The 24410-nt window shown below is 45.3% G+C and overlaps 2 protein-coding genes across 11 annotated transcripts in view; one reads left to right on the top strand and one right to left on the bottom strand.

Moving 5' to 3' along the window:
- pspc1 (paraspeckle component 1) overlaps positions 1-20628 on the bottom strand; it is a 159542-nt gene extending 138914 nt beyond the window's left edge. For 2 of the 6 annotated variants that reach the window (XR_011935199.1, XM_072476822.1), the window contains exons 1-5: positions 20168-20628; positions 14174-14475; positions 12433-12462; positions 3165-3260; positions 997-1193 (exon numbers count right to left, since the gene is read on the bottom strand). Coding sequence is in view for 5 of the 6 variants with exons in the window: in XM_072476822.1 (XP_072332923.1) it covers positions 997-1193; positions 3165-3260; positions 12433-12462; positions 14174-14475; positions 20168-20482 (940 nt within the window). In the remaining variant the exon portion in view is untranslated. The remainder of the gene's footprint in view (positions 1-996; positions 1194-3164; positions 3261-12432; positions 12463-14173; positions 14476-20167) is intronic. The other 4 variants (XM_072476817.1, XM_072476819.1, XM_072476818.1 and 1 more) reach the window with 4 other exon arrangements.
- A 382-nt stretch (positions 20629-21010) lies between these two features.
- zmym2 (zinc finger, MYM-type 2) overlaps positions 21011-24410 on the top strand; it is a 237603-nt gene continuing 234203 nt past the window's right edge. For 2 of the 5 annotated variants that reach the window (XM_072476811.1, XM_072476814.1), the window contains exon 1: positions 21079-21224. The gene's annotated coding sequence lies outside the window, so the exon portion shown is untranslated. Of the gene's footprint in view, positions 21225-23605; positions 23626-24410 lie in introns of those variants that run through there. The other 3 variants (XR_011935198.1, XM_072476815.1, XM_072476813.1) reach the window with 3 other exon arrangements.

A 24410-nucleotide genomic window follows, 5' to 3' on the forward strand; every position in this document is an offset into this window, starting at 1 on the left:
GGGAGGTGGGGGATATCGAAAAGGAACAACATGTAAACTGTAACTCTCTCATCTATCTTCAAAGAATGTATGGTGTGAAAGTTTAATAAAAGTAATTCAAAAAATTTGTGAAATTTTTATATTTTAAATTTTGTAAAACGGTTTACTATGTCTGATTATTAAATGCCCTTTTTTACTGCAACAGCCCGCTTTATGCAGTTTTGTGGTACAGAAATTATAAACAAAACCCACAACTGCCAGCCATTTTCACATCATAAAAAACAAATCTCCTTCAAGGCAATTTAAATTCTCACTGTGGGGTTTACAGTAGATTGGTGTGTAGATAGTCCATGTTACATAGCGAGCACCAGCACTGCACTTCATTTAAAAATCTGGGATGATTAATTTTACACTCGCTGATAATGTAATCTTAAATGGAGTTGAAAATTCAATCCCTACTGTCAAAACACCAGGTCTTACGGGATTCCCCACCAAGGAGCAACAGTGCCAATTAGCTCCCGTCTGTTGTCGTCAAACATCTTTGCTAATAGTGGCAATTCAATTTTAAGTATTCCAGGGTAATATATATGAATGGTTACTTAATTTACTTCAATACCTTAAAGATGCACTACTGTACCTAGTTATAATACCTGAGCCAGATTTTGGAAATCTCACAACGTCCAGCTCAAGACGTTAACATTTAAAAAAGGATTTCCTGACCACCATGGGCAGAGAAACAGAAATACAGGACAACCAAGGGAATGAAGAGAGTGATGAACTTCCCTAGAACTGTCAGAGTAGATTGTAAGATAGCAAATCCCTTATTCAAGAAAGAGGAGATAGAGAAACTGGGAATTACAGGCCAGCTAGCCTAGACATGATTGTACGAGACGGAGAAGCAGCTTGGGCTATTCCTGTCTGTCCCTTTATCTCATTATGTTCTAGGTTACAAACCACTGCAGTTAGTCAACAATATATCAACTATAACCATCTTACAGATATAGTGCAGTAACTTGCCTTGTCTCATAAGCATAAGCTGATGTTCATGACGAGCAGCTTCCATTTCTGCCTCTAGTTTCTGCTTTGCTTCTCTGATGTTTCTGTCAACTTGCTCACGCTGTTGCTTTTCCATTTCATCAAGAGCTTTCCACCGAGATGCATATTCGAATTCAAATGTCCCAGGCTGAGCAAAACGTGGTGGTTGCTCCCTTTCTCTAAAATAATAAAAACATGCATTAAACATAAATCACCAAGCTACTGCCTAATGACCGCCAGTTTCAATATTTATGAAATACATGGCTCATCATAAGCTGCTTTTGCATTATTCAATCATGTTCTTTTCAAATAGATCAATGCCCTCTTAAAAATATTTTCATTAGTTCGGAAGATGGAGACAGGGACGTTTTTAATTAGTTGCTGCAACACATACTGTCCTTTCATGGTGGAGCAGGTTTTGCTTTTACATATCAAAAGTACAATGATTCTCATATGTTACAACATACAATCGACAACATTTTTGTAGAACATGAATATTTCAGGAAACATTTCTTAATCAATAACTTGAAGTCCTGATTTTCTCAGATTTATGTTTTTGACCAAGATGTCGGTTGAATAATATGCTCAAGGTCAAAATGAAATGCACAACTTAGGAAAAAGGTATCACAAGGGACAGCACCAGGTTCCCAGGTTCAACTCCGGGCTTGGGTCACTATCTGTGCTGAGTCTGCACGTTTTCCCCGTGTCTGCGTGGCTTTTCTCCGGGTGGTCCGGTTTCAAAGACGTGTTGTTAGGTGAATTGGACATTATGAATTCTCCCTCCGTGTACCCCAATAGGCGCCGGAGTGTGGCGACTAGGAGATTTCACAGTAACTTCATTGCAGTGTTAATGTAAGCCTACTTGTGACAAATATTAACCAATGACAAGTAGCACAGAATTTGGGAAAAGCTGCAGCTTTTCTTCACTCAGATGTTGAGGAAATGTGTACTGGTTACCATGCTCACCTATTTGCTGATGAGCCGAACCCTCGGTCAGAGGTGTAATGTGAAACATGGACAGTCACATTTCTATTGTCCTATTAAGTGCAGTCAAGATAAGATGTCTTTGATAAGAACCGTTCACTTTCAAATCAAGTGCCAAGAATGAAAAAGATCTGTGCAAAATTTTAGAGCTGCTTCTAGGACAAAATTCTAAGAATTAATCTCGGAAAGGACTCCCAGCATCATTTTTGTACTATTGTTCTCAACCCCAAAGAAATAATTTTACGCCCTAAAGTCGCAATGTAACATAAATAGAAAAGATTCACATATGACCCCTAGGCAAAAGTGATTAAAGAGCATTTACTTTGGAGAACAGAAACATAGTTAAGTGAATGACAAATCCCAGTCTTGGTACACATTAACCCGTAGCTTCCTGGCTCCCTGACTTCAGATTTGGAGAGTGCTCCAAAGATGCGCTGCAGAATCCCTCTGGCAAGTAAGGCGATATAGAAATAGTCCAGTAGTGCGAAACCATCCAACAAAGCAATTTAAATCACGAACGTCAGACGGTTCCGCCAGTTTTACACCAATAGTTATTCTGAAACAGTCAGAAGGTGCTGGTTTAGCTCAGTGGACTAGCAGCTGGGTTGTGCTGCAGAACAAGGTCAGCAGTGTGGGTTCAATTCCCGTACCAGCTTACCCAAACAGGCGCTGGAACGTGACGACTAGGGGATTTCAACAGTAACTTCATACTTGTGACAATAAAAGATTATTATTGTAAGACATAAAACCACATCTAACTTCAGAGAACTATCTAAAACATGCGGACCATGGGGCATCTGTAGTGACACTCCCACACTACAGATGCCCCACTCCAGACGAATCACCCCCCCAGAGTATTATCAATCTCCCCCCCCCCCCCCCCCACCAATACAACCCTCCACGTAAGGGTGTGTGGCTTCCCCGAGCTCGCTGCAGTTGCACCGCACTGAGGTCTACCAGGTGTTTTTCACTGCAGCCCCCCAAGCAGCCATCGGAGCAGAGAAGAGCACTTCAAACCAGTAATTCCAACAAGTGATGACTTGACTTTGCTGGGTGGGAAGTTACAGTCCATCATATTCGGGATGCAGTTTGTTTATGCAAACAATGGGCTTAAGGGTCTCTTTTCTGTGCTGTATAACATGCAAAGTAAGACCCAAATTATTTACTTGTGGTATTGTGTGTTCTTTTGCAATAGTTTCTCAGGAAGTCCATCTTCATCATCAAACTGTTCCATGGGCTCCACAATAACCGGACGAGGAGAGCTGAAAATGAATGAAACATAGTATTTATAGTAAAAATAGCGGACTACTGAAAATAACCCTTTGAAGCACGATATGATGTTTATACCGTTTCACGGACTACATAATCGTGTGCAAGTTGTTTAAAACAGAATGCACATTTTCAGAAGGGTTCAATCGACAAAGAATCTTACCTTCAATCAGCTGTGCCAAGCTATGGGCAAGTATGTTTAAATATTAAGTTGCTGTGGTCCAAGAGGATACCAACAATTTTTTCCCTCAAATATTTTGAGTACCCAATTCATTTTTTCCCAATTAAAGGGTCACTTTAGCGTGGCCAATCCATGTACCCTGCACATCTTTGGGTTGTGGGGGCGAAACCCACGCAAACACGGGGAGGATGTGCAAACTCCATACGGACAGTGCCCCAGAGCCGGGATTGAACCTGGGACCACGTTGCCGTGAGGCAGCAGTGCTAACCACTGCGCCACCGCGATGCCCTTAGATACCAACAATAAAGGTAAAACAAGGATAGAGATTTTGCTGAGGGATATAATAAAAGCAGAACCAAAGAGGTAATAGTCTCTGAATTACTACCTGAGCTAATTGGCACACAATAAGCCTAAAGAGGTAAATGTGTGGTTCAAAGATTGATGTGGGAGAAATGGGTTTGAATTCATGAGACATTGGCACTAGTACTGGGGTAGAGGGGACCTGTTGTATTAGGATGGGCTCCACCGGAATCAGTCCGGGACCAGTTTCCTAGCGAATCAGATAACAAGGGCTGAGGGGGGGAAAAGAGAGAGAGAGAGAGAGAGAGAGAGAGAGAGAGAGAGAGAGAGAGAGAGAGAGAGAGAGAGAGAGGAAGAGGAATCATACGAGAGTGGGGAAATTTGATAATAGAACAAGCTTAAAGGCTTATCTCAATTCACAAAGCATGAGTTAACGGCACCACTGGAGACAAAGGGGTATGATTTGGTGGTGATTGCTGAGACATGGTTACAAGGAGACCAGGTCTGAGAGTTTAATATTCAATGGTACTCAGTATTTTGGAAGGATAGGCAGGAAGGAAAAGGAGGTGATGTAGCTTTGTTAGCCAAGGACGAGATTAGTGCTGTGGTGAGAAATTGTATAGGCATAGGAGATCAAGAAATTTAATCAGTCTGGGTTGAAATAAGAAATAGCAAGGGAAAGAAGTCCCCGATCGGAGTAATCTATACTTCCCCATAAAGCAGTTCCACAGACTTCCGGTTGCGGCGATGCGGAGCTAAGCCGCACGATTCGGCAGCTCCCGCGATCACGGACTTTCGGGCTCTCTAGAAGAGCCGCAACGGGAATTTTTTGAAGACGTTCCGCGTGAGAGGTCCCCCTTCACTGTTTATGGATCGAACAAGAAGTGAAACGGCCAAAAAAGCGGCGTTGGAGCAACGGGAGAAGCGAGGGAAGAAAAACAAGATGGCGGCGGCCAGAGATAAAGTGGAAGGCGGGCCGGAGCTTCAAGAGTTCATGAAGCGCTGTTTTGAGGAGCTGCGGAAAGAGATGCTGGCGCCTATGCTGTCGGCGATTGAAGGATTAGGGATGACCCAGAAGGCCCACGAGGTAAAGATCCAGGAGGTGCAGAAAAATGTTAATGAGAACGAGGATGAGATCTTGGGCCTGGCAGTGAGGGTGGAGGCGCACGAGGCGCTGCACAAAAGGTGGGCGGGAAGATTCGAAGACCTGGAGAACAGGTCAAGGAGAAAGAATCTTCAGATCCTGGGTCTCCCTGAACAAGTGGAGGGGGCCGATGCCGTGGCATATGCGAGCACGATGCTCGAGTTGATGATGGGCGCGAAGGCCCCTTCGAGGCCTTTGGAGCTGGATGGGACGCACCGGGTGCTGGCGAGGAGGCCCAAGGCTAATGAGCCGCCAAGGGCGATTGTGCTGAGGGTTCACCATTTCACGGACAGAGAGAGAGTCTTGAAATGGGCCAAGAAAGAGCGGAGCAGCAGCTGGGAGAATGCGGAGATCCGAATATACCCGGACTGGAGTACGGAGGTAGCAAAGAGAGCGGGTTTCAACCGGGCCAAGGCGGTGCTGCACCGGAAAGGAGTGAGATTCGGAATGCTGCAGCCAGCGCGATTGTGGGTCACATTCAAGGATCAACATCACTATTTTGAAAGGCCTGAGGAGGCTTGGACCTTTATTCAAACTGAAAAGTTGGACTCAAACTGAGGGTTTGTGAGGATGGGGGAGATGTTTGATGTTTGTTGTACATAGGGTGTTAATCACGCACAGGAAATGTTCCACGGGCTGGGGGATGGATGGGGATGGGGCAAGGGACCAGGTGAGAAGACCGTACGAGACGGTGGGCGCTGGAGGGAGAGGAGGCTCGGGGATGGGGGAAATGAGACAAGGCCGCGACAGGAGTTACGCCAGAGGGGGCGGGGCAGGCTTAGGAAAGCACGGGCTTTTTCCCGCGCTAGGGAAGGACGGAGGGGGGGGGGGGGGGGGGGGAAATAGAGGAGCGCACACTGATTGAGAGATTCCCACACGGGGGGGGGTCAATGGGACGGCGGGGGAAGCCGGGGTCAGCTGACTTACGGGAGTGCTATGGGGGGAGCAAAAGAGCTAGACACGGGTCTAGCTGGGGGGGGTGGGGGTGCTGCTGCTGCACTGTCCGAAGGGGAATGGGACACAGAAGAGGTGGTCGGGGCGGTGGTCTCCCGTCTGGGGGACTGGGAGGGTGAGGGCGGCGCGGGCATGGGACTGGCCTAGAAAATCCGGCTGATAACGTGGAATGCGAGGGGCCTGAATGGGCCGGTAAAGAGGGCCCGAGTGTTCGCGCACTTAAAGGGACTGAAGGCAGACGTGGTCATGCTCCAGGAGACACATTTGAAGGTGGCGGATCAGGTCAGGTTAAGAAAGGGATGGGTAGGACAGGTATTCCATTCGGGGCTGGATGCGAAGAACAGAGGGGTGGCAATATTGGTGGGGAAGCAGGTGTCGTTTGAGGCCAAGAATATCGTAGTGGACAATGGAGGTCGATACGTGATGGTGAGCGGTAAGTTGCAGGGGACGTGGGTGGTATTGGTAAATGTATACGCCCCAAACTGGGATGATGCCGGATTCATGAAGCGCATGTTGGGGCGCATTCCGGACCTGGAGGTAGGAAGCTTGATAATGGGTGGGGATTTTAATACGGTGTTGGACCCAGCACTGGATCGCTCCAGATCTAGGACCGGAAAGAGGCCAGCTGCGGCCAAGGTGCTTAGAGGGTTTATGGATCAGATGGCGGGAGTGGACCCGTGGAGGTTTGCCAGGCCGCAGGCCAGGGAATTTTCTTTTTTCTCCCACGTACACAAAGCCTACTCCCGGATAGATTTTTTTGTTCTGGGCAGGGCGCTGATCCCGAAAGTGGAGGGAACGGAGTATTCGGCCATAGCCATTTCAGATCACGCCCCGCACTGGGTGGAACTGGAGTTGGGAGAGGAGAGGGACCAACGCCCGTTGTGGCGGTTGGACGTGGGACTGCTGGCAGGTGAGGCGGTGTATGGGAGGGTGAGGGGGTGTATTGAAAGGTACTTGGAGGCCAACGACAACGGGGAGGTGCAGGTGGGGGTGGTATGGGAGGCGCTGAAGGCGGTGATCAGGGGAGAGCTAATCTCCATCAGGGCTCATAGGGAGAAGATAGAGGGCATGGAAAGGGAGAGGTTAGTGGGGGAGATTTTAAGAGTGGACAGGAGATACGCAGAGGCCCCTGAAGAGGGACTACTTAGGGAAAGGCGACGTCTCCAGACGGAGTTTGACCTGTTGACCACAGGAAAGGCAGAGGCACAGTGGAGGAAAGCGCAGGGGGCGACGTATGAGTATGGGGAGAAGGCGAGTCGGATGCTGGCACACCAGCTCCGTAAGAGGATGGCAGCGAGGGGAATAGGTGGCGTCAAGGATGGAAGGGGAGCTACGGTGCGGAGTGCGACAAAAGCAAATGAGGCATTCAAGGCCTTCTATGAGGAGCTGTACAGATCCCAGCCCCCAGCGGGGGAAGAGGGGATGCGACGATTCTTGGACCAACTGAGGTTCCCGAGAGTGGAGGAGCAGGAGGTGGCTGGTTTGGGGGCACCAATTGGGTTGGAGGAGCTGATCAAAGGTCTGGGGAGTATGCAGGCAGGGAAGGCCCCGGGACCGGACGGGTTCCCGGTTGAGTTCTATAGGAAGTACGTAGACCTGTTGGCCCCGTTGTTAGCGAGGACTTTTAATGAGGCAAGGGAGGGAGGGACCCTGCCCCCGACAATGTCGGAGGCGACGATCTCTTTGATCCTGAAGAGGGACAAGGACCCACTACAATGTGGGTCGTACAGGCCGATCTCGCTCCTCAACGTGGATGCTAAGTTGCTGGCAAAAGTGCTGGCTACGAGGATCGAGGACTGTGTCCTGGGGATGATTCACGAGGACCAGACGGGATTTGTAAAGGGCAGGCAACTAAACACCAATGTGCGGCGGCTCTTAAACGTGATAATTATGCCATCGGTGGAGGGACAGGCGGATAGTGGCGGCTATGGACGCGGAGAAGGCCTTTGACCGAGTAGAGTGGGAGTACCTCTGGGAAGTGCTGCGTAGGTTTGGGTTCGGGGGAGGGTTTATCAGTTGGGTTAAGCTCCTATACAGAGCCCCGGTGGCGAGCGTGGTTACGAATCGGCGGAGGTCGGAGTATTTTTGGCTGTATCGTGGGACGAGGCAGGGGTGCCCCCTGTTGTTTGCATTAGCAATTGAACCCTTGACCATGTCATTAAGGGAGTCTAGGAAATGGAGGGGGGGTGGTCCGGGGGGGAGAGGAGCATCGAGTGTCACTTTATGCAGACGACCTGTTGCTGTACGTGGCGGATCCAATGGAGGGGATGGTGGAGATCATGCAGACTCTAAGGGAGTTTGGGGAGTTTTCGGGCTATAAGCTCAATGTAGGGACGAGTGAGCTCTTTGTATTACAGGCGGGGGACCAAGAAAGAGGGATAGGGGACCTACCGCTGAGGAGGGCGGCGGGGAGTTTTTGGTATCTGGGGATCCAGATAGACAGGAGTTGGGGGGCCCTACATGAACTTAATCTGACGAGGCTGGTGGAGCAGATGGAGGAGGACTTCAAACGATGGGATATGTTGCCGCTCTCGCGAGCGGGTAGAGCGCAGTCGGTCAAAATGGTGGTCCTCCCAAGGTTTCTTTTTGTGTTCCAGTGCCTTCCAATTGTAATTACCAAGGCCTTTTTTAAGAGGGTAGGCAGGAGTATTATGGGTTTTGTGTGGGCGAATAAGACCCCGAGGGTAAGGAGAGGGTTTCTGGAGCGCAGTAGGGACCAAGGAGGGTTGGCGCTGCCGAATCTGGGGGGCTACTACTGGGCAGCAAATGTGGCGATAATCCGTAAGTGGGTGATGGAGGGAGAGGGGGCGGCATGGAAGAGGTTGGAGATGGCGTCCTGCAAGGAAACGAGCCTGGGGGCGCTGGTGACGGCACCGCTGCCGCTCTCGCCGACAAGGTACATCACGAGTCCGGTGGTGGTGGCAACGTTAAAGATCTGGGGCCAGTGGAGACGGCAAAGGGGTGCAATGGGAGCCTCGGTGTGGTCCCCAATCAGGGGTAACCATCGTTTTGTCCCAGGGAGGATGGACAGGGGTTTCAGAGCTGGCATCGAGCAGGGATTAGAAGAATGGGGGACCTGTTCATTGATGGGACGTTTGCGAGCCTAGGGGCACTGGAGAAGTTTGGGCTACCCCCGGGAAATGCTTTCAGATACACGCAGGTGAGGTCATTTGTGAGGCGACAGGTGAGGGAATTCCCGTTGCTTCCGGCACAGGAGATTCAAGACAGGGTGATCTCGGGTGTATGGGTCGGAGAGGGCAAGGTGTCGGCGATATACCAGGAGATGAAAGAAGAGGGGGAGGCGTTGGTAGAGGAGCTGACGGGTAAATGGGAGAGGAGATTGAGGAGGGGCTATGGGCTGATGCCCTAAGTAGGGTTAATTCCTCTTCTTCGTGTGCCAGGCTTAGCCTGATACAATTTAAGGTGGTTCATAGAGCGCACATGACGGGGGCGAGGCGGAGTAAGTTCTTTGGGGTGGAGGACAGATGTGGGAGGTGCTCAGGAAGTCCGGCAAACCATGTTCATATGTTTTGGTCATGCCCGGCACTGGAGGGGCGTGGCGGAAACAGTATCTAAGGTGGTGAAAGTCCGGGTCAAGCCAAGCTGGGGGCTAGCACTATTTGGAGTAGTGGACGAGCCGGGAGTGCAGGAGGCGAAAGAGGCCGGCATTCTGGCCTTTGCGTCCCTAGTAGCCCGGCGAAGGATCTTGCTAATGTGGAAGGAGGCGAAGCCCCCCAGCGTGGAGGCCTGGATAAATGATATGGCAGGGTTTATCAAATTGGAGAGGATAAAGTTTGCCTTGAGAGGGTCTGCGCAGGGGTTCTACAGGCGGTGGCAACCATTCCTAGACTATCTCGCGGAGCGTTAGATGAAGGTCGGTCAGCAGCAGCAGCAAGCCGGGGGGGGGGATATGTCTTGCGTGGGGGACGTTGGGGGGGGGGGGGGGGGGGAGGGAGGGAGGGGGAAGGGGGGCTTGTTTGGGGGGTATTTGAGCAAGAAAATACATGAAGGATCTGGAAAACTGACATATACGAGAGGAATCCAATGTACAAAGCTCTGTATCATATCGATTTACCATGTTCATGTCTTGCTATGTGCGCTTTCTTTCTTTTTGTAAGGGGGGTTGTAAGGGTGAAAAATTGTGTTAAAATTCTTAATAAATATATATATTTTTTTAAAAAGCAGTTCCACAGTTGGGCACAGTATAAACCAGGAAATACTAGCGACTTGTAAGAAACGTACAGCAATAGTCTTGGGTGATTTTCATAATAATAATCTTTATTAATGTGACAAGTAGGCTTACATTAGCTCTGCAATGAAGTTACTATTAAAATCCCCTAGTCGCCACACTCTGGCGCCTGTTCCGGAACACAGAGGGAGAATTCAGAATGGCCAGTTCACCTAACTAGCATGTCTTTCGGGATTTGTGGGAGGAAACCAGAGCACCCGGAACAAACCCACACGGAGAACGTGCAGACTCCGCGCAGGCAATGACCCAAGCCGGGAATCAAGCCTGGGTTCCTGGCACTGTGAAGCAACAGGGCTCTGCATGTACACTGGATTAATTAAATTGGCAGAGGTAGCCTCAAGTAAAGATCATTGAACGTATTAAAGAGATTGTTTCTTGTTGCAACATGTTGTGGAACGAACCAGGGAACTGGTTATTCTGGAGTTGGTATTGTGTAATGAGGGGGTTGAATTAATCACCTGATAGTTAAGGATCTTCCAAGAGTAATCACAGCATGATAGCTTGAGGACGAGAAACTGGAGTCCCAACTGATTGTTCTGGAGTTAAACAAAGCTAATGACATAGACATGAGGACAGATTTTGGCCCTAGTGGACTGGGCAGAAAGACTAAAAAAAAAGAGGACAGTCGATGAGCAGTTTAAGGAGATATGCAATTCCTCCAAACTAAAAAAATACTCAAAAGAGCCAAGAGGGGGAAAACATCCATGGCTAAGCAAGGAAGTTGAAGATAACAAAGACAAAAACTAAGGCATACTGTTTGTAAAAGCCAATGCCAGACTGGAAAACTTTTAAAGATCAACAAAGGGTCATTAAAAAGGTGCTAGACTTCTTCAAAGATATAGCAAGCAAAGTGGATAATGGGGATCCTATAGATGTAGTATACCTCTACTTCCAGAACGCATTTGATGCAGTGCCGCACAAAAGGTTAACACACAAGGCAAGATCACATGGGGTTAAGGGTAGTTTGTTAGCTTGAAAAGGGGACTGGCTAACCAACAGAAAGCCAAGTTGGGATAATTGGGTCATTTTCTGGTTGGCAAGATGTAACTCGTGGGGTGCCACAGGGTTCAGTCCTCAGGCCCCAACGATTAAAAATCTATATTAAAGACTTGGATGCAGGGTACAGAAGGTACTGTAGCCAAATTTGCAGGTGACAATAAAATAGGTGGAACAGTAAGATAAAGAAATAAGAATGGATATGCATAAGCGAGTGGGACAAATTTGGCAGATGGAGTTTAACATGAATAAGTGTGAGGTTATCCATTTTGGTTGGAAAAATAGAAAGACAACTTATCTAAATAGAGAAAAACATCAGTGCAGAGGGATCTGGCTGCCCTCATGCATATTGAAGAACATGAGCATGCAGATACAGCAGGTAATAAGGAAAGCAAACAGAATTTAGCATTTATTGCTAAAGGAATAGAATGCAAAATAGGGAAGTGTTTCTGCAACTGTACATGGCATTAGTGAGATGGCACCTGGAGTATTGCGTAGTTTTGGTTTCCTTACTTGAGGGGGGATGTAGTTGCATTGGAGGCAGTTCAGAGGAGGTTCATTAGACTGATTCCAGAGATGACGGGCTTGTCCTATGAAGAGAGATTGAACAGGGGAGGCCTATACTCTCTAAAATTTTGAAGAATGAGAGGGCATCTAATTAAGTTTTAGAAGCTGATAAAAGGTATTGACAAAGTAGACGCAGAATTCCTCTTGTGGAGCAATCTGGAATGAAAGGTAATAGTTTTAGGATAAGGGGTGGCAGATTTAAAACCGAGATGAAGAGAAATTACTTCTCTCTAAGGGTTGTGAATCTCTGGAATTCACTGCTCCAGAGTGCGGTGGATGCTAGGACATTAATTTGAGGAGCTAGATAGATTTTTAATTAGTAATGGGTTGAAGGGTCATGGAGAATGGGCATGAAAGTCAAGTGGAGGCACAGATTAAATCAGTCATGATTGTATCGAATTGGGAGCATTTTGGAGGGGCTGAATCACCTACTCCTAGTTCTTACGTTTTATGCTCATGATCCAGAAAGTTACAATTTGTAACTTAAGATTGTTTCTATACGAAGCAATAACTTATTTCAGAAACATATTTAAAGGGAGCAGGGGCAGATTTTCTGAAAAAGATACAAGATTGAAATAATGGCAAAGTTAAGAAAAGAGTTTTACTAAACTACTGCTTTCATAGTGTTTCCACAGAAGGCTCTGAAATCCAAAGATTCTTTCACCCTCTTGGGTGCTTATTCATCAGTATCGATTTGTATTTCAGAAATCTAGAAAGTTTGTCGTAAATTATCCACAAGTGACACTTTTTAAAAAAACCATGAAGTTCTCTTACTTTGTCGCCTGGTTCGTCATATTGGAAGTCCTATGGGGAACAATAATTGATTTACTGTCAGGTGATGGTCTATGAATCAAACCTACTTTGAATGTGACTGTGGTTAACCCCAGCATATTATAGAACTTTATTGCACAGAAATAGGCCAGTGCTTATGCTACACACAAGCCTCTTTCCATCTTACTCTATTTTACTACATTAACATAGCCGCCTGCTCTTCCTCATGTACTAGTTTCCCCTTAAATGCATCAATGCTATTTGCCTTAGTCATACCATGCAACTGAGCAAGAAAATTGGCCCGAATGGAAAATGTAAACATTGGAGTATAAAAATAAGACATATTGGGCATCAAGTTTGCATCTTGCATGCTTTCTGAGCCCAAAGTGTCCATAGTAATTCACTTGCCAGTATTCACGGAACAGAATACATGACTAGGGGGCTCTTTCCAAGGGCTGGTGCAGATGCGATGGGCCAAATGGCCTCCTTCTGCAAATTATATGACTAATTTATTTGAGCTACGTTTCTTTAAAAATATATTTTTTGACACTATTAATTTGTGAAATGTGTGCCAAAGATGCAAAGTTGTTAAAAATTAGGATTTTTTTGATGACTATGTCAAGACGCATGATATTCAATTTATACATCCTTTTAATGGGTGACCACTGTCCATTTTTTATTAACGTGCAAACAGAAGATTAAAATAGTTTTGTTAAGTAGGTGTTTATGCAGAATTATTCGGCGGCATTTCTCTCCCATATTCAGCCTCGTTTTGGCTGGGTGGAAATTAAAATGATTAAAAGAATGGAGCAAATCCCTGAAGATTTCCTCAAATTCTGCATTTCAATGTTTATATTCAGTTGAGCAACATCATGTATACCAACGCATATCCACAGAAATGTTGCTCAAGATGAAGAAAGGGGTACACTTTAGGGACTTTGGGCAACAACTTCCACGGAATGGCAATCAGCATCAGATTGCCGCTCCGTGCCCTTTATCTATGTGAAATGTCTTCCGTGCCTGGCTCATCTGACCTTCTGACTCAGATCGGGAAAGATCCAGGTAGTGAAATTATTGTTGAAGCCCACCGCTGAAGTGCAGGAGAGTCAAACTGAAGGAGGACATATTCTGGGGTTGTCAGTCTGGGTCTTTACAGTAGTTAATCAGAAATTGGATGAGATTTTACTTCTAACTTTTTCTCGGTGACCTCTGCCAGAACCACCCAAAGTTTGAGATTTATAATCACATTTTCAGATGGTCCTCAGCGCAGGGCAATTGCTGTGCCAGGCCTTACCTTTGAAGCTCCGATAGGGGGTTCCCAACGCATTTTTGGAGTATCCCCCAAATCCGATGCTGGGGAGCTCAGAAGGTTCTGCCCTACAGAAAATCATAAACCTTATTTTCTACCTTACGAGAAAAGAACATTCCTCTGCAACAGAGAACAGGAAATTCCTACAGCTCTGAAGGGTATAAGTAACTTGTACAAATGAACGGGCAACAGTTTCTGCCCACTGGTGATAAATTATGGAGATATACTTAATTGTAAAAATCACGCAGCAGCAATGAATTACTCTGAACCTGGGGTCTTGTACTTCCTGATCAGCTGGAAGGGCGAATGAGCTTGAAATTACATTTGTTTTTCAAATTGAAAAATGAAATTACATCTGCTTTTTATTGAAGCACAACACCTATCTCTGCACATCACCCAGCAAATAAATTTCTGAAAATAAGGAAAAATACTTACGACGTCAACAAAAATGCTCCATCTGAGCACCTTTCCAGTGCCTTGCGAGCAGCAGGCTTTGCTGCAAATTCCACGTAACCTTTTCCTGTAGGCTTCCCACGGTCATCAACAACAACTATTGCTCTCTCTACTGGACCAAACTGAGAAAAGGCCTGCTCTAGGAGCTCATTGGAAACCACTGGAGAAAGATTCCTCACAGTCAAAGCTGCCCCATGAGTAGCAAAACGAATACGTAGAGGTCGATTCCTAAGTATTGTACTGTCAAGTTCAGCCTTCGCTATTTCAGCCAAAGTTCTGGTTTCCTGCATAAAAAACATTTAACTTACATTTTAAAACTGATAGTAAATATTGGTTACAGCAAAATTTCAATCTTAAGATTCAGGAAGCACTGATTCAGATGAAGAACAAGTTGCAACATTCTGCTACAGAACTTCAAGTAGTCTCAGGAGTTTCAGCACAGCCATGTTTACTCAAGAGCATCCAAAATTAAAGAGAAAATGCATTGCAAGTCTGTTTTTAATTATTAATTTACAAGACAAACCTTAACAAAAATCACTAATCACTACAACAATACCTGAGGATACTCAGCAACTCAACATACAAGGCATGTTGTAGAAAGCTACATAACAGAAGGTGCTGGAAATAAATTGTATACAGTGGAAGCTGGAACTGGAAATCACTACTAGGGTTCTTGGACCTCTCTAAGTTGAGATCCTTTCACGACATATCAGCAATGTTCCTCAATCCCACTCGGCCCATGTTCATCTTCACAAAAACTGTTCTTGCGGTGAGTTAATTTATAGCATGACGTTCTCTATAAACTGGTGGTTTAAAAGGGAATTGCAGGCAAGGTTTTACCACCATTATCCCAGTACACACACACACACACAATGGATAGCCTCCAACTCATTTCCACCCTAACACACCTCACACTTTCTGGGTGAACATGTCACATCTTGACTAACTCCAGAAACGTAGTATCACAAGCTCACTAACACCAAACACTACTGAAGAGTGGCTTCTTTGCACCCACATGAAATCACAATCTTACAAAACAAAAGGGGGCAATTTGCCACACCTTGCCTGTGTCAGCTCTTTGAAAAGCGCTGTCTCATTTCACCCCACATAAAAGTTTTCTCTGCATACCTCTGCAAACTGCTCTTTAAATACAAGTCCAACGGTCTTTTGAAAGTTCCAATAAGAAGTCTTACAACACCAGGTTTGGACTTTAACCTGGTGTTGTAAGACTACTTACTGTGCTCACCCCAGTCCAACCGGTCCATCTCCACATCATGGCTATCATCGAAAGTTCCAATGGAATTGGATTTTCCCTTCCTTTCAATTATCCAGACTTTAACCCTCTGTGCAAAAACATTTATATTCATGTCCCCCAGTTCTAAATTATTTTGAATGACTTCCAGTAACCAACCTAACAGTTTTGCCATACTTGCATTAATCAAAACCCAGTAGTTCCAAACATTTCTTGTTCGGTCCACCCATAACTTTCTCTTCCACCTTCTATAAACACTCCAATCCAATTTTTCTAATCTCTCCAGATAACTGTCCATCATCCCTGGAATCATCCTGGTGAACTGTCTTTGATACCTCAACATTCCCCTTTCTGGGTGATGCCCAGAATTGTTACACCAGATGACACCTAGTTCCTTACATGCCCAGTGGCCTCGACCATTTTAACTGACTCATCACCATGCCCTTAGATTGTACCAATTATATCAGTGCTTCCAGATCTTGCTTCCCCCAAAGTGCACCACTGCACAATTATCCTCACTATATTCCATCTACCATGTTTCTGCCCATTTTAATTTAACTTTCTAAAGTCTGCATGTGGTGAGGATAGTAGCAATGCTGTCCAATTTTGTATCAAGCTTCGAAGCTGTACACCCTCTACCCTAATCCAGGTCACATATAAGAAATTATCTTTCCAGTAAAGATGGCATTGCATCACCCTTTTCATGACTGACCTCCGCACCGCAGCCTCAGAAATATAATTTTCCTCGACAGTGCCCCATCCACAATAGTCAATAGACCATGACTGCATTCATTTCATTTCCAGTGCCTATGCTCTCACTCCTTCCTTTCTCAACAAGCAACCCCCTTGTGCTAATCCTCCATATTTTTCAGATCATCTGCCATTTTACCAACTATAAGATCCTACCTCCAAGCACAACTTTCTTTCCATTCTCTGGACAGACCAAGCAAATCAAGCATGCCCATATACATATTTCCACTATTCACAATTCCAGTTACCTTCTAATACCATTTTTCCAGAGAAGGCTTGCATGTATATATTACTTTTCTTATGCTTTACAGCCAATTAAACATTTTTTGAAGTTTGCTTTTGTTATAATGTAGGAATCACAGCAAAAAAAATTTGCTTGGAGCATGGTCCTAGAAATGACCTTGAAATAGCAGCATGCTATAATGATGAGATTTTAGTAATGCTTGGTTGAAAGATTGTAATTTTAGTAATGCTTGGTTGAATTCACTGTCCGGATGAATTCTCTTGCTCGTCTTTGAAACAATGCCATGGGATCTATTGGCTGAGATTTTAACTCAAAACCTTCAAACAAGGTTAAAATTGGGTCCTTTATGTCCACTTGACAGAGCAAACAGGGCTTCTGTTTAATGCTACATCCAAAAAGACAGCGCTTCAGAATGTGCAGCATCCTTGGCACTGTTTGAATATCAGGTTACACTGTGCTCAAGTCCCTGGAGTGCAGTTCAAACTCGCAACCTACTTGACTGTTGGGACCATGCTCCGTGCCTTGAAACCACACCAGACACAACACCGCTGTATCTTCCAACACAACTGTCCAAGACCCGCAGGAGACAGAAAATGATGTGTGCTGCTCTATGACTGCAATCATGCTGATGAGAAAGCAACACAGAGCAAATACATGTAATTAAAACTCCTCAGTCGATTCTGAGCTCAATATGGCCAGTCACTTAAACCCCTCTTCTGGTTTTGATCTCTCCACTTTTACCTCAGACACTTTTTCGACCATAATTAATACAAGATTCAAAAATAGTATTTTTAACTTTTCTGTTATGCATTCGGTAGTCCATAAAATCCTAAGATATAGAAGCAGATCATTCAGTGCATTGAGCTTGCTCGGCCATTCAATGAGATCAGGATTGATCTGATCCCTCACCACTTTCCCGCCTTATCTCCATGATCCTCCATTTGCTTACTGATTAAAAACGTGTCCATCTTAGCCTTCAGCATCATTAATGACCCAGCCTCTGGTAAAGAATTCCACAGATTCACTACCCTCAAAAGAAATTCCTCCTCATCTTTGCCTTAAATGTGCGACCCCTTACTTGCCCTCTGGTCCTAGAATCCCACACAAAGGGAAACAGCCTCTCAGCATCTATCCTGTCAAGCCCCCCTAGAATCCTATATGCCTCAATAAGGTCACCTCTCATTCTCCTAAACTCCAATGGGTACAGGCCCAACCTACTCAAGCCTTCCTCATAAGAAAATCTCCCCATAACAGGGATCAACGTAGTGAACCTTCCCTGGACTGTCTATTTCTTCCCTAAATTCAGATTAGCTATAGGGTGAGTTACGAGCTGCTTCAAAGTGTCAGGGGCCCAGGTTCAATTCCGGCCTTGGCTGACTGCGTGTCTTTGCGGGCTCCCTCCAGTTGCTCCGGTTACCTCCACAGTCCCACGGGTGGATTGGTTATGCTAACTGTCCCTTAGTGACCAAAAGGTTAGGTGGGGTTACAGGGACATGGGCCCAGGTAGGATGCTCTTTCGAAGGGTCGGCGAAGATTTGATGGGCACTGTAGAGATTCCATGATTCTATATCTTCCACTTGCTCTACGGCAAGGGTTGATAACAGGAGTCCGTCATATCGAGATGAGAAATTATATTCTAGATATAGCTCCATCACAGAAATCAATTCTGCTTAAAAATGGGCATGTCCTCTTGGTGTCGGCACACAATGGAGGACTCCTTGGTTTATTACCAGCACTTCACGGGCAGCAGGGTAGCATAGTGGTTAGCACTGTGGGTTCACAGCGCCAGGGTCCCAGGTTTGATTCCCCGCTGGATTGCTGTCTGTGCGGAATCTGCACGTTCGCCCCATGTCTGTGCGGGTTTCCTCCACGTGTTCCAGTTTCCTCCCACAGTCCAAAGAAGTGCAGGTTAGGTGGATTGGACATGCTAAAATTACCCTTAGCGTCCAAAATGGTTAGGAGGGGGTTATTGGGTTACGGGGATAGGGTGGAAGTGAGGGCTTTAAGTGGGTCGATGGACCGGATGGCATCCTTTTGCACTGTATGTTCTATGTTTGGGGCAGCACGATAGCATTGTGGATAGCACAATTGCTTCGCAGCTCCAGGGTCCCAGGTTCGATTCCGGCTTGGGTCACTGTCTGTGCGGAGTCTGCACATCCTCCCCGTGTGTGCGTGGGTTTCCTCCGGTTTCCTCCCAGTCCAAAGATGTGCAGGTTAGGTGGATTGGCCATGATAAATTGCCCTTAGTGTCGGGTGGGGTTACTGGGTTATGGGGATAGGGTGGAGGTGTTGACCTTGGGTAGGGTGCTCTTTCCAAGAGCCGGTGCAGATTCGATGGGCCGAATGGCCTCCATCTGCACTGTAAATTTTATGACAATTCTATGTTCAGATCCATGGTTATCGGCTTACTTATTCCCACCCCACTTTCAAGTCTGACTGTCTTGCATATTTCCAAGGTTGCTCCTGTTTTAAGAATATTTCAGGCTAGCCAGTTAATTAAAGTTCTGGAATTTCCTCTGCCATTGTCATATACATTCCCGTAAAACGTTGCTCCATCAAAACCTGAAAAGAACTCAAAAGAATAATATTTTATTTTCTCTAACAATGCTGGCTGATTTGTGCATTTATTTACTCAACTTCCAATTGTCTGTCTCCAAGGAGTCGTCAGCACACTCAATCCAAAATCTCTCAAAATTATACTAGGTATTCTCATTAAATTTTAGTAAATTCAGATCCCCAATAGCTTGAGTTGCCCATGAACGTCGACGCCAATGGGCCCCATTTGGTGACCACTTTACGGCAGAATTTGGCGTTTTAAAGAATTGCTCAGATTTAGGGTGCAGGCTCACTGTAACACCAATTACATAATAAACCAAGTAGAGTACAATCTCCTACCCTCGGCAACTAAACTAATCGGACTATATCAACCACCAACAATGTCCTGGGTAATCATGAAAATAGTTTATCAATTCAAATTTTGTTTCCTTCAACACTGACGAGCGCAGCGGTTCAAAAAACGTAAATACTAAAATAACACGCAAATGTATTAAATTCTCGCCTTCTGCACGTAGAGATTTAGTTGCGCGATCCTTCTCGGACAACGGGCGAAATCTTAGCTCATTCAAAAGTCAGCCACTTGAAAATTAATATTCGATCCAATCTTACAAAATCATTTTAACAATTTGCATAGATCCGTGTTTTAACGCTCCACTGGAAGTGGACGTATTAAGTTATTGCCAATGCTTCCTTTGTTTTATAATTCCCTTTCAGAGAAGCATTTCTAACACAATACGACTATCAAAGGTCCCTTTCTTGCTGATCGTAAGCCACGATTTGATTTTTTTCCTACTCTGTGCCAAATTTGCGGCAAGGCATCACTTTACTAGGAAATAATACATTAAATTGCAAATATTCATCAACGAGGGTGAAGGGAGCATTTGGGGCGATCGTTAAGCCATTAGAACTGCATTTCAACCAAAACCCCATCAGCAGCGGTTAATATCTCGAGAAGTTAAGGCAAAATTTCGCTGAGTAAAAACATTGTAAAATGTATGCAGTAAAGAATCAACAGATTTAAGATCTAGGTTGTAAATGCATTTTAATTTCCATATTTGCATTTGGTGGATGTTTAAAACTTCGTGAATTTTGATCCAACACCAGAATCAGAGACGATGAAGCTGATGGAACAAAAATGGCGCCGACGAGCTGAACCAACACATGCTCAACTCACCAAGCGAATGAAGCCGAATCCGCGATCTCGGTTGATAAAAACCTCGGATGGCTCCCCATATTTATAGAACAATTTCTTGAAATCTGTTTCCGTGATGTCTGTCGGCAAATTGCCAACGAAGAGCCTGCATCTTTGTGTGTAAGTCTTCTCTCCTGGCCTGCGGAAATTCTTGATGTCCACTGTCACGGCTTCACCTTCCTCGCCAGGCACGGTTCCCTCCAGATCCGCTGTGTCATAGTCTCTTTTCACCGGAGAATTGCGGCTGTTCTCCAATTGCACTTGTTTCAAATTTCGGTTCATCTGATTCGACTGCATTTCGTATGGCTGCTTTGAGGCCGATAATCAGGAATTTTCTTTTTAAAAATATAGAGAAACCTGATTATTGGGTAGCAGGAACAGCAATTTCGCTATCTGCATTCAAACTCAAAATGGCTGCCGTAGTACTACCTCCAAAACTTGCAAGCCAATGACGTATGTATGAGGCTCGTGAAGGCGGCCGACTGCCGCCCAGTGCAGTGTGGGGGATTCCAGCTCGCTCTCCCTCAAGCTTAATCCGTCGTTATTAAATCTCCCTCTTCAAACAGGGACTTCAAATTGAACTACAATTCCCAACAACCATTGAATCGTTTCGCTCAATCTGTCGAAAAACGTCTTTTTAATTTTCATTGAAGAAATCTTTGCCGATCGAATTTATTTCCTAAGTGGTTGGGTTTGTTTTAATTTACATTGATCTATTGTTTGTTTTTGATATATCTCTCCCCTCATTTCCCTGCCAATAACACACACAGCGCCCTCTCCGGCCCAGGATCATAATAAATATGTTGCTGGAGCTCTTGCGCGGCAACCTAACCTGATGACGGAAAAGCGATGCCGTCACAATGATTGACAAAATGATTAGCCACACAGAAGTCAAGATTTTGCCTTTCACGGGCGAGATGCGAGCACTTGACCAACGAAAGCGTGCCGAAGGCGGGATTTTGACGATCAAGTTAGAGTGTCTTCAAGTCTAGCCCGGGACTGGAACGAGTGCGGTCGGTGTAGATCTCTGGGAAATCGGGTAAGATGTGATATTAACACCATGCCTACTTTAACCTTTTTTTTCTTGAATTGTTACACGGGCCTTGAGACCGAAAGATGTAAAAGGCAGCCTTGTGATTCCATCCGTGGAAATAATGGTTAATAGAGTAAAGTTTCACTTGTCCCGCCTCTAATTTTCCCTTTTTAATCCCCCTCACGTATTGTTTCGGCCGCTCTCTAATGGCGGACGTGCGCTAGTACCGCAACGAAGGGGGTAAACCCGCGAGGGATGGGGGCGGGTAGTCTTGGGAAAAAAAAATGTTCTTTCTTTGGGAATTTTACACCTTGATGACTGGTTTGTACCCCAAATAAAAACAAAATTGAAAACTATTTATATTTTGCTGGAGTAAATGGGGTAATTTTTTTCTTTAGTTGGAAAAAAGCTGTTTGTTGTTTTTTTTCCCCAATAATAGTTTTATGAGAGTGGGGTCCATTTAACCATGTTTAAATTAATCTGTTTTCCAGTTATTTTTTTTTATCACATGGAAATTTGATTTTGCGTATCCCCCTTTTTTTATACCCCTTTCCTCGGGTAGCTAATCCCGGATGGGTAGCTATTTTTCTCTCCGTGAGCATTGTGGGTGTGAATAACGAAACGCACAGACGCTCGCCACAAGCGAGCTTGGTGCGTGTTGAAGGCGGGGCAACTGGGGGTGGAGGAGGGAAGAGAACCTCGCGGAGATTGGTGCTAACCTTTTCACTGGGATGGCTTCTTCACTTTTGCATAATTCCCACTTGCGGCCAACAAAATAAATGCCCAATGTTGCCAGTTGTTTATTCCGAAATCAGCACTTTTTTTTTACTCTTTCTGGGTGAAGGAGGGAGAAGCCTGGTCGTGGTGGTGGTAGGGAGATAGAAAAGAGTCCAGAAGCGAAGAATCCAGACCAGATTTTCGGATTAGCCGTTGTCCTCGATTCAGTCTCACTGGGTTTCACGTACGCAAGCGGTTCGAGCATCCTATTCTGGCCGGCTTTGTTGGTCCATATTGTCCTGGCGAATCTTGTCATTTATTTAAACTAAAAACAGCATTTCAGAATAACAACACCACTATAAAATCGCTTCGTTGCAGCCATCTATTCCCATGTATGGAAATTAAATGCATATTGTATATAATTCTTTCAAATTGCCTAAATGGCGCATTTTGCGATGCGATACTGAATCCTGTTGTATGGATTATAGCCAAACTCAGTCGCGACTACATTGTTAGTGGAATGCGGAACACAATTGACTTGAGGAATGTATGGGCCTTAATACTTGCTTCCTTATTCTGCCACTTTTATTTACTATCTGTAATTGAGAATAAGGTCAGATGTAATATAATGTATATCATTTTTTTCCGTCTGATATCGCTTGATCAGGCTACCGGGGCAGAATTATTTGGCACAGAAGGAGGCAGCACGGTAGCATTGTGGATAGCACAATGCTTCACAGCTCCAGGGTCCCAGGTTCAATTCCGGCTTGGGTCACTGTCTGTGCGGAGTCTGCACATCCTCACCGTGTGTGCGTGGGTTTCCTCCGGGTGCTCCGGTTTCCTCCCACAGTCCAAAGATGTGCAGGTTAGGTGGATTGGCCATGATAAATTGCCCTTAGTGTCCAAAATTGCCCTCAGTGTTGGGTGGGGTTTATGGGTTATGGGGATAGGGTGGAGGTGTTGACCTTGGGTAGGGTGCTCTTTCCAAGAGCCGGTGCAGACTCGATGGGCCGAATGGCCTCCTTCTGCACTGTAAATTCTATGATAATCTATGATTTGACCCATATTTTGTAGAGCGTTTCAACTAGTCACCTCCTCTTCTCCCCCCCCCCCCCCCATTCTTCCTTCATAGCCCTACGATTATTTCCTTTCGAGTATTCATCCAATTCTCTTTGAAATTTACATTTAATTTGTTTGTACCATCTTTCACTCGGAAGGGGAGGGGAATCTTCAGTTCCCGAGCCACTGGAAACAAAATCTTAATTACTTTATCATAACTGTTCATGATTTTGAACCGCTCTACCAGATCTTTTGCTCACCTTGTCTGCTCTAAGGAGAGCAGCTCCCACTTCAACACATTTGGATTTGGGTTTATTGTCACATGTACCAACGTATCGCCTTCAACACCATAATCCCAGCCAAACTCGTATCAAAACAGGGGCTGGTTTAGCACAGGACTAAATCGCTGGCTTTTAAAGCAGACCCAGGCAGGCCAGCAGCACGGTTCAATTCCTGTACCAGCCTCCCCGAATAGGTGCTGGAATGTGGCGACTGGGGGCTCTTCACAGTAACTTCATTTGAAGCCTACTTGTGACAATAAGCGATTTTCATTTTTCAACTCCAAAACCTAGAACTTGGCTCCTCCCTCTGCGACTGGATTCTCTACTTCCTGACCCATGGACCACAATCGGTAAGGATAAACAACACCTCCTCAATACCGGGGCCTTGCAAGGCTGCGTACTTAGCCCCCTACTATACTCCCTATACACGTGGCAAAATTTGGTTCCAATTCTATTTAGAAGTTTGCTGATGACATGACTGTAACGGGTAGGATCTTGAACAACGATGTGTCAGAGTACAGCAGGGAGATAGAGAACCTAGTGTAATGACTTCAGTAAAATGATCAGCTCTATTTCTTAAAGATACATTGCTTAAACATCCATTTCTTAAAGGTACTCACACATGACACCTCCCCCAAGAAAAAAAAAACAATTTTTCACCTTTGCGCCATCAATTAAGAAATGCACACAGTAAAAACACTTTACCGGTTCAAAAAAACCCCATGCACACAGGTATAATAAGATAGTCCAATTTTTTTCTGTTCTTCCTCCTCCAACCGAAATCCTTCTCGATTGACCGTCTCTTTGAACAATAAAGTCTCTGCACGATCCATCCATTCCTCTACGCCTCGGCATTTCTCTTTAAAGTTAGATACTTCAGTTCAATCTGATCACAGATTCCCTTGCAATTCTCCAATACATGAGCATCGGTTACCACAGCTTTCAGGCCGTCAAATGCCTGTTTAAAGTCCGCTGTCCATTGAAATTTTTGACGTTTCATCAACAAGTTCATCAGTGGAGCAACCACGCTACAAATCTTTTGCACAAAGGTTCGATCCAATCCACTCATGCCATGAAATCGAATTATTTCCCGTCGTGCCGAGGATACCGGAAACTCCCCAATAATTATTGTTTT

This window comes from Scyliorhinus torazame, chromosome 15 (assembly GCF_047496885.1).
Source record: "Scyliorhinus torazame isolate Kashiwa2021f chromosome 15, sScyTor2.1, whole genome shotgun sequence".
Classification (NCBI taxonomy): domain Eukaryota; kingdom Metazoa; phylum Chordata; class Chondrichthyes; order Carcharhiniformes; family Scyliorhinidae; genus Scyliorhinus; species Scyliorhinus torazame.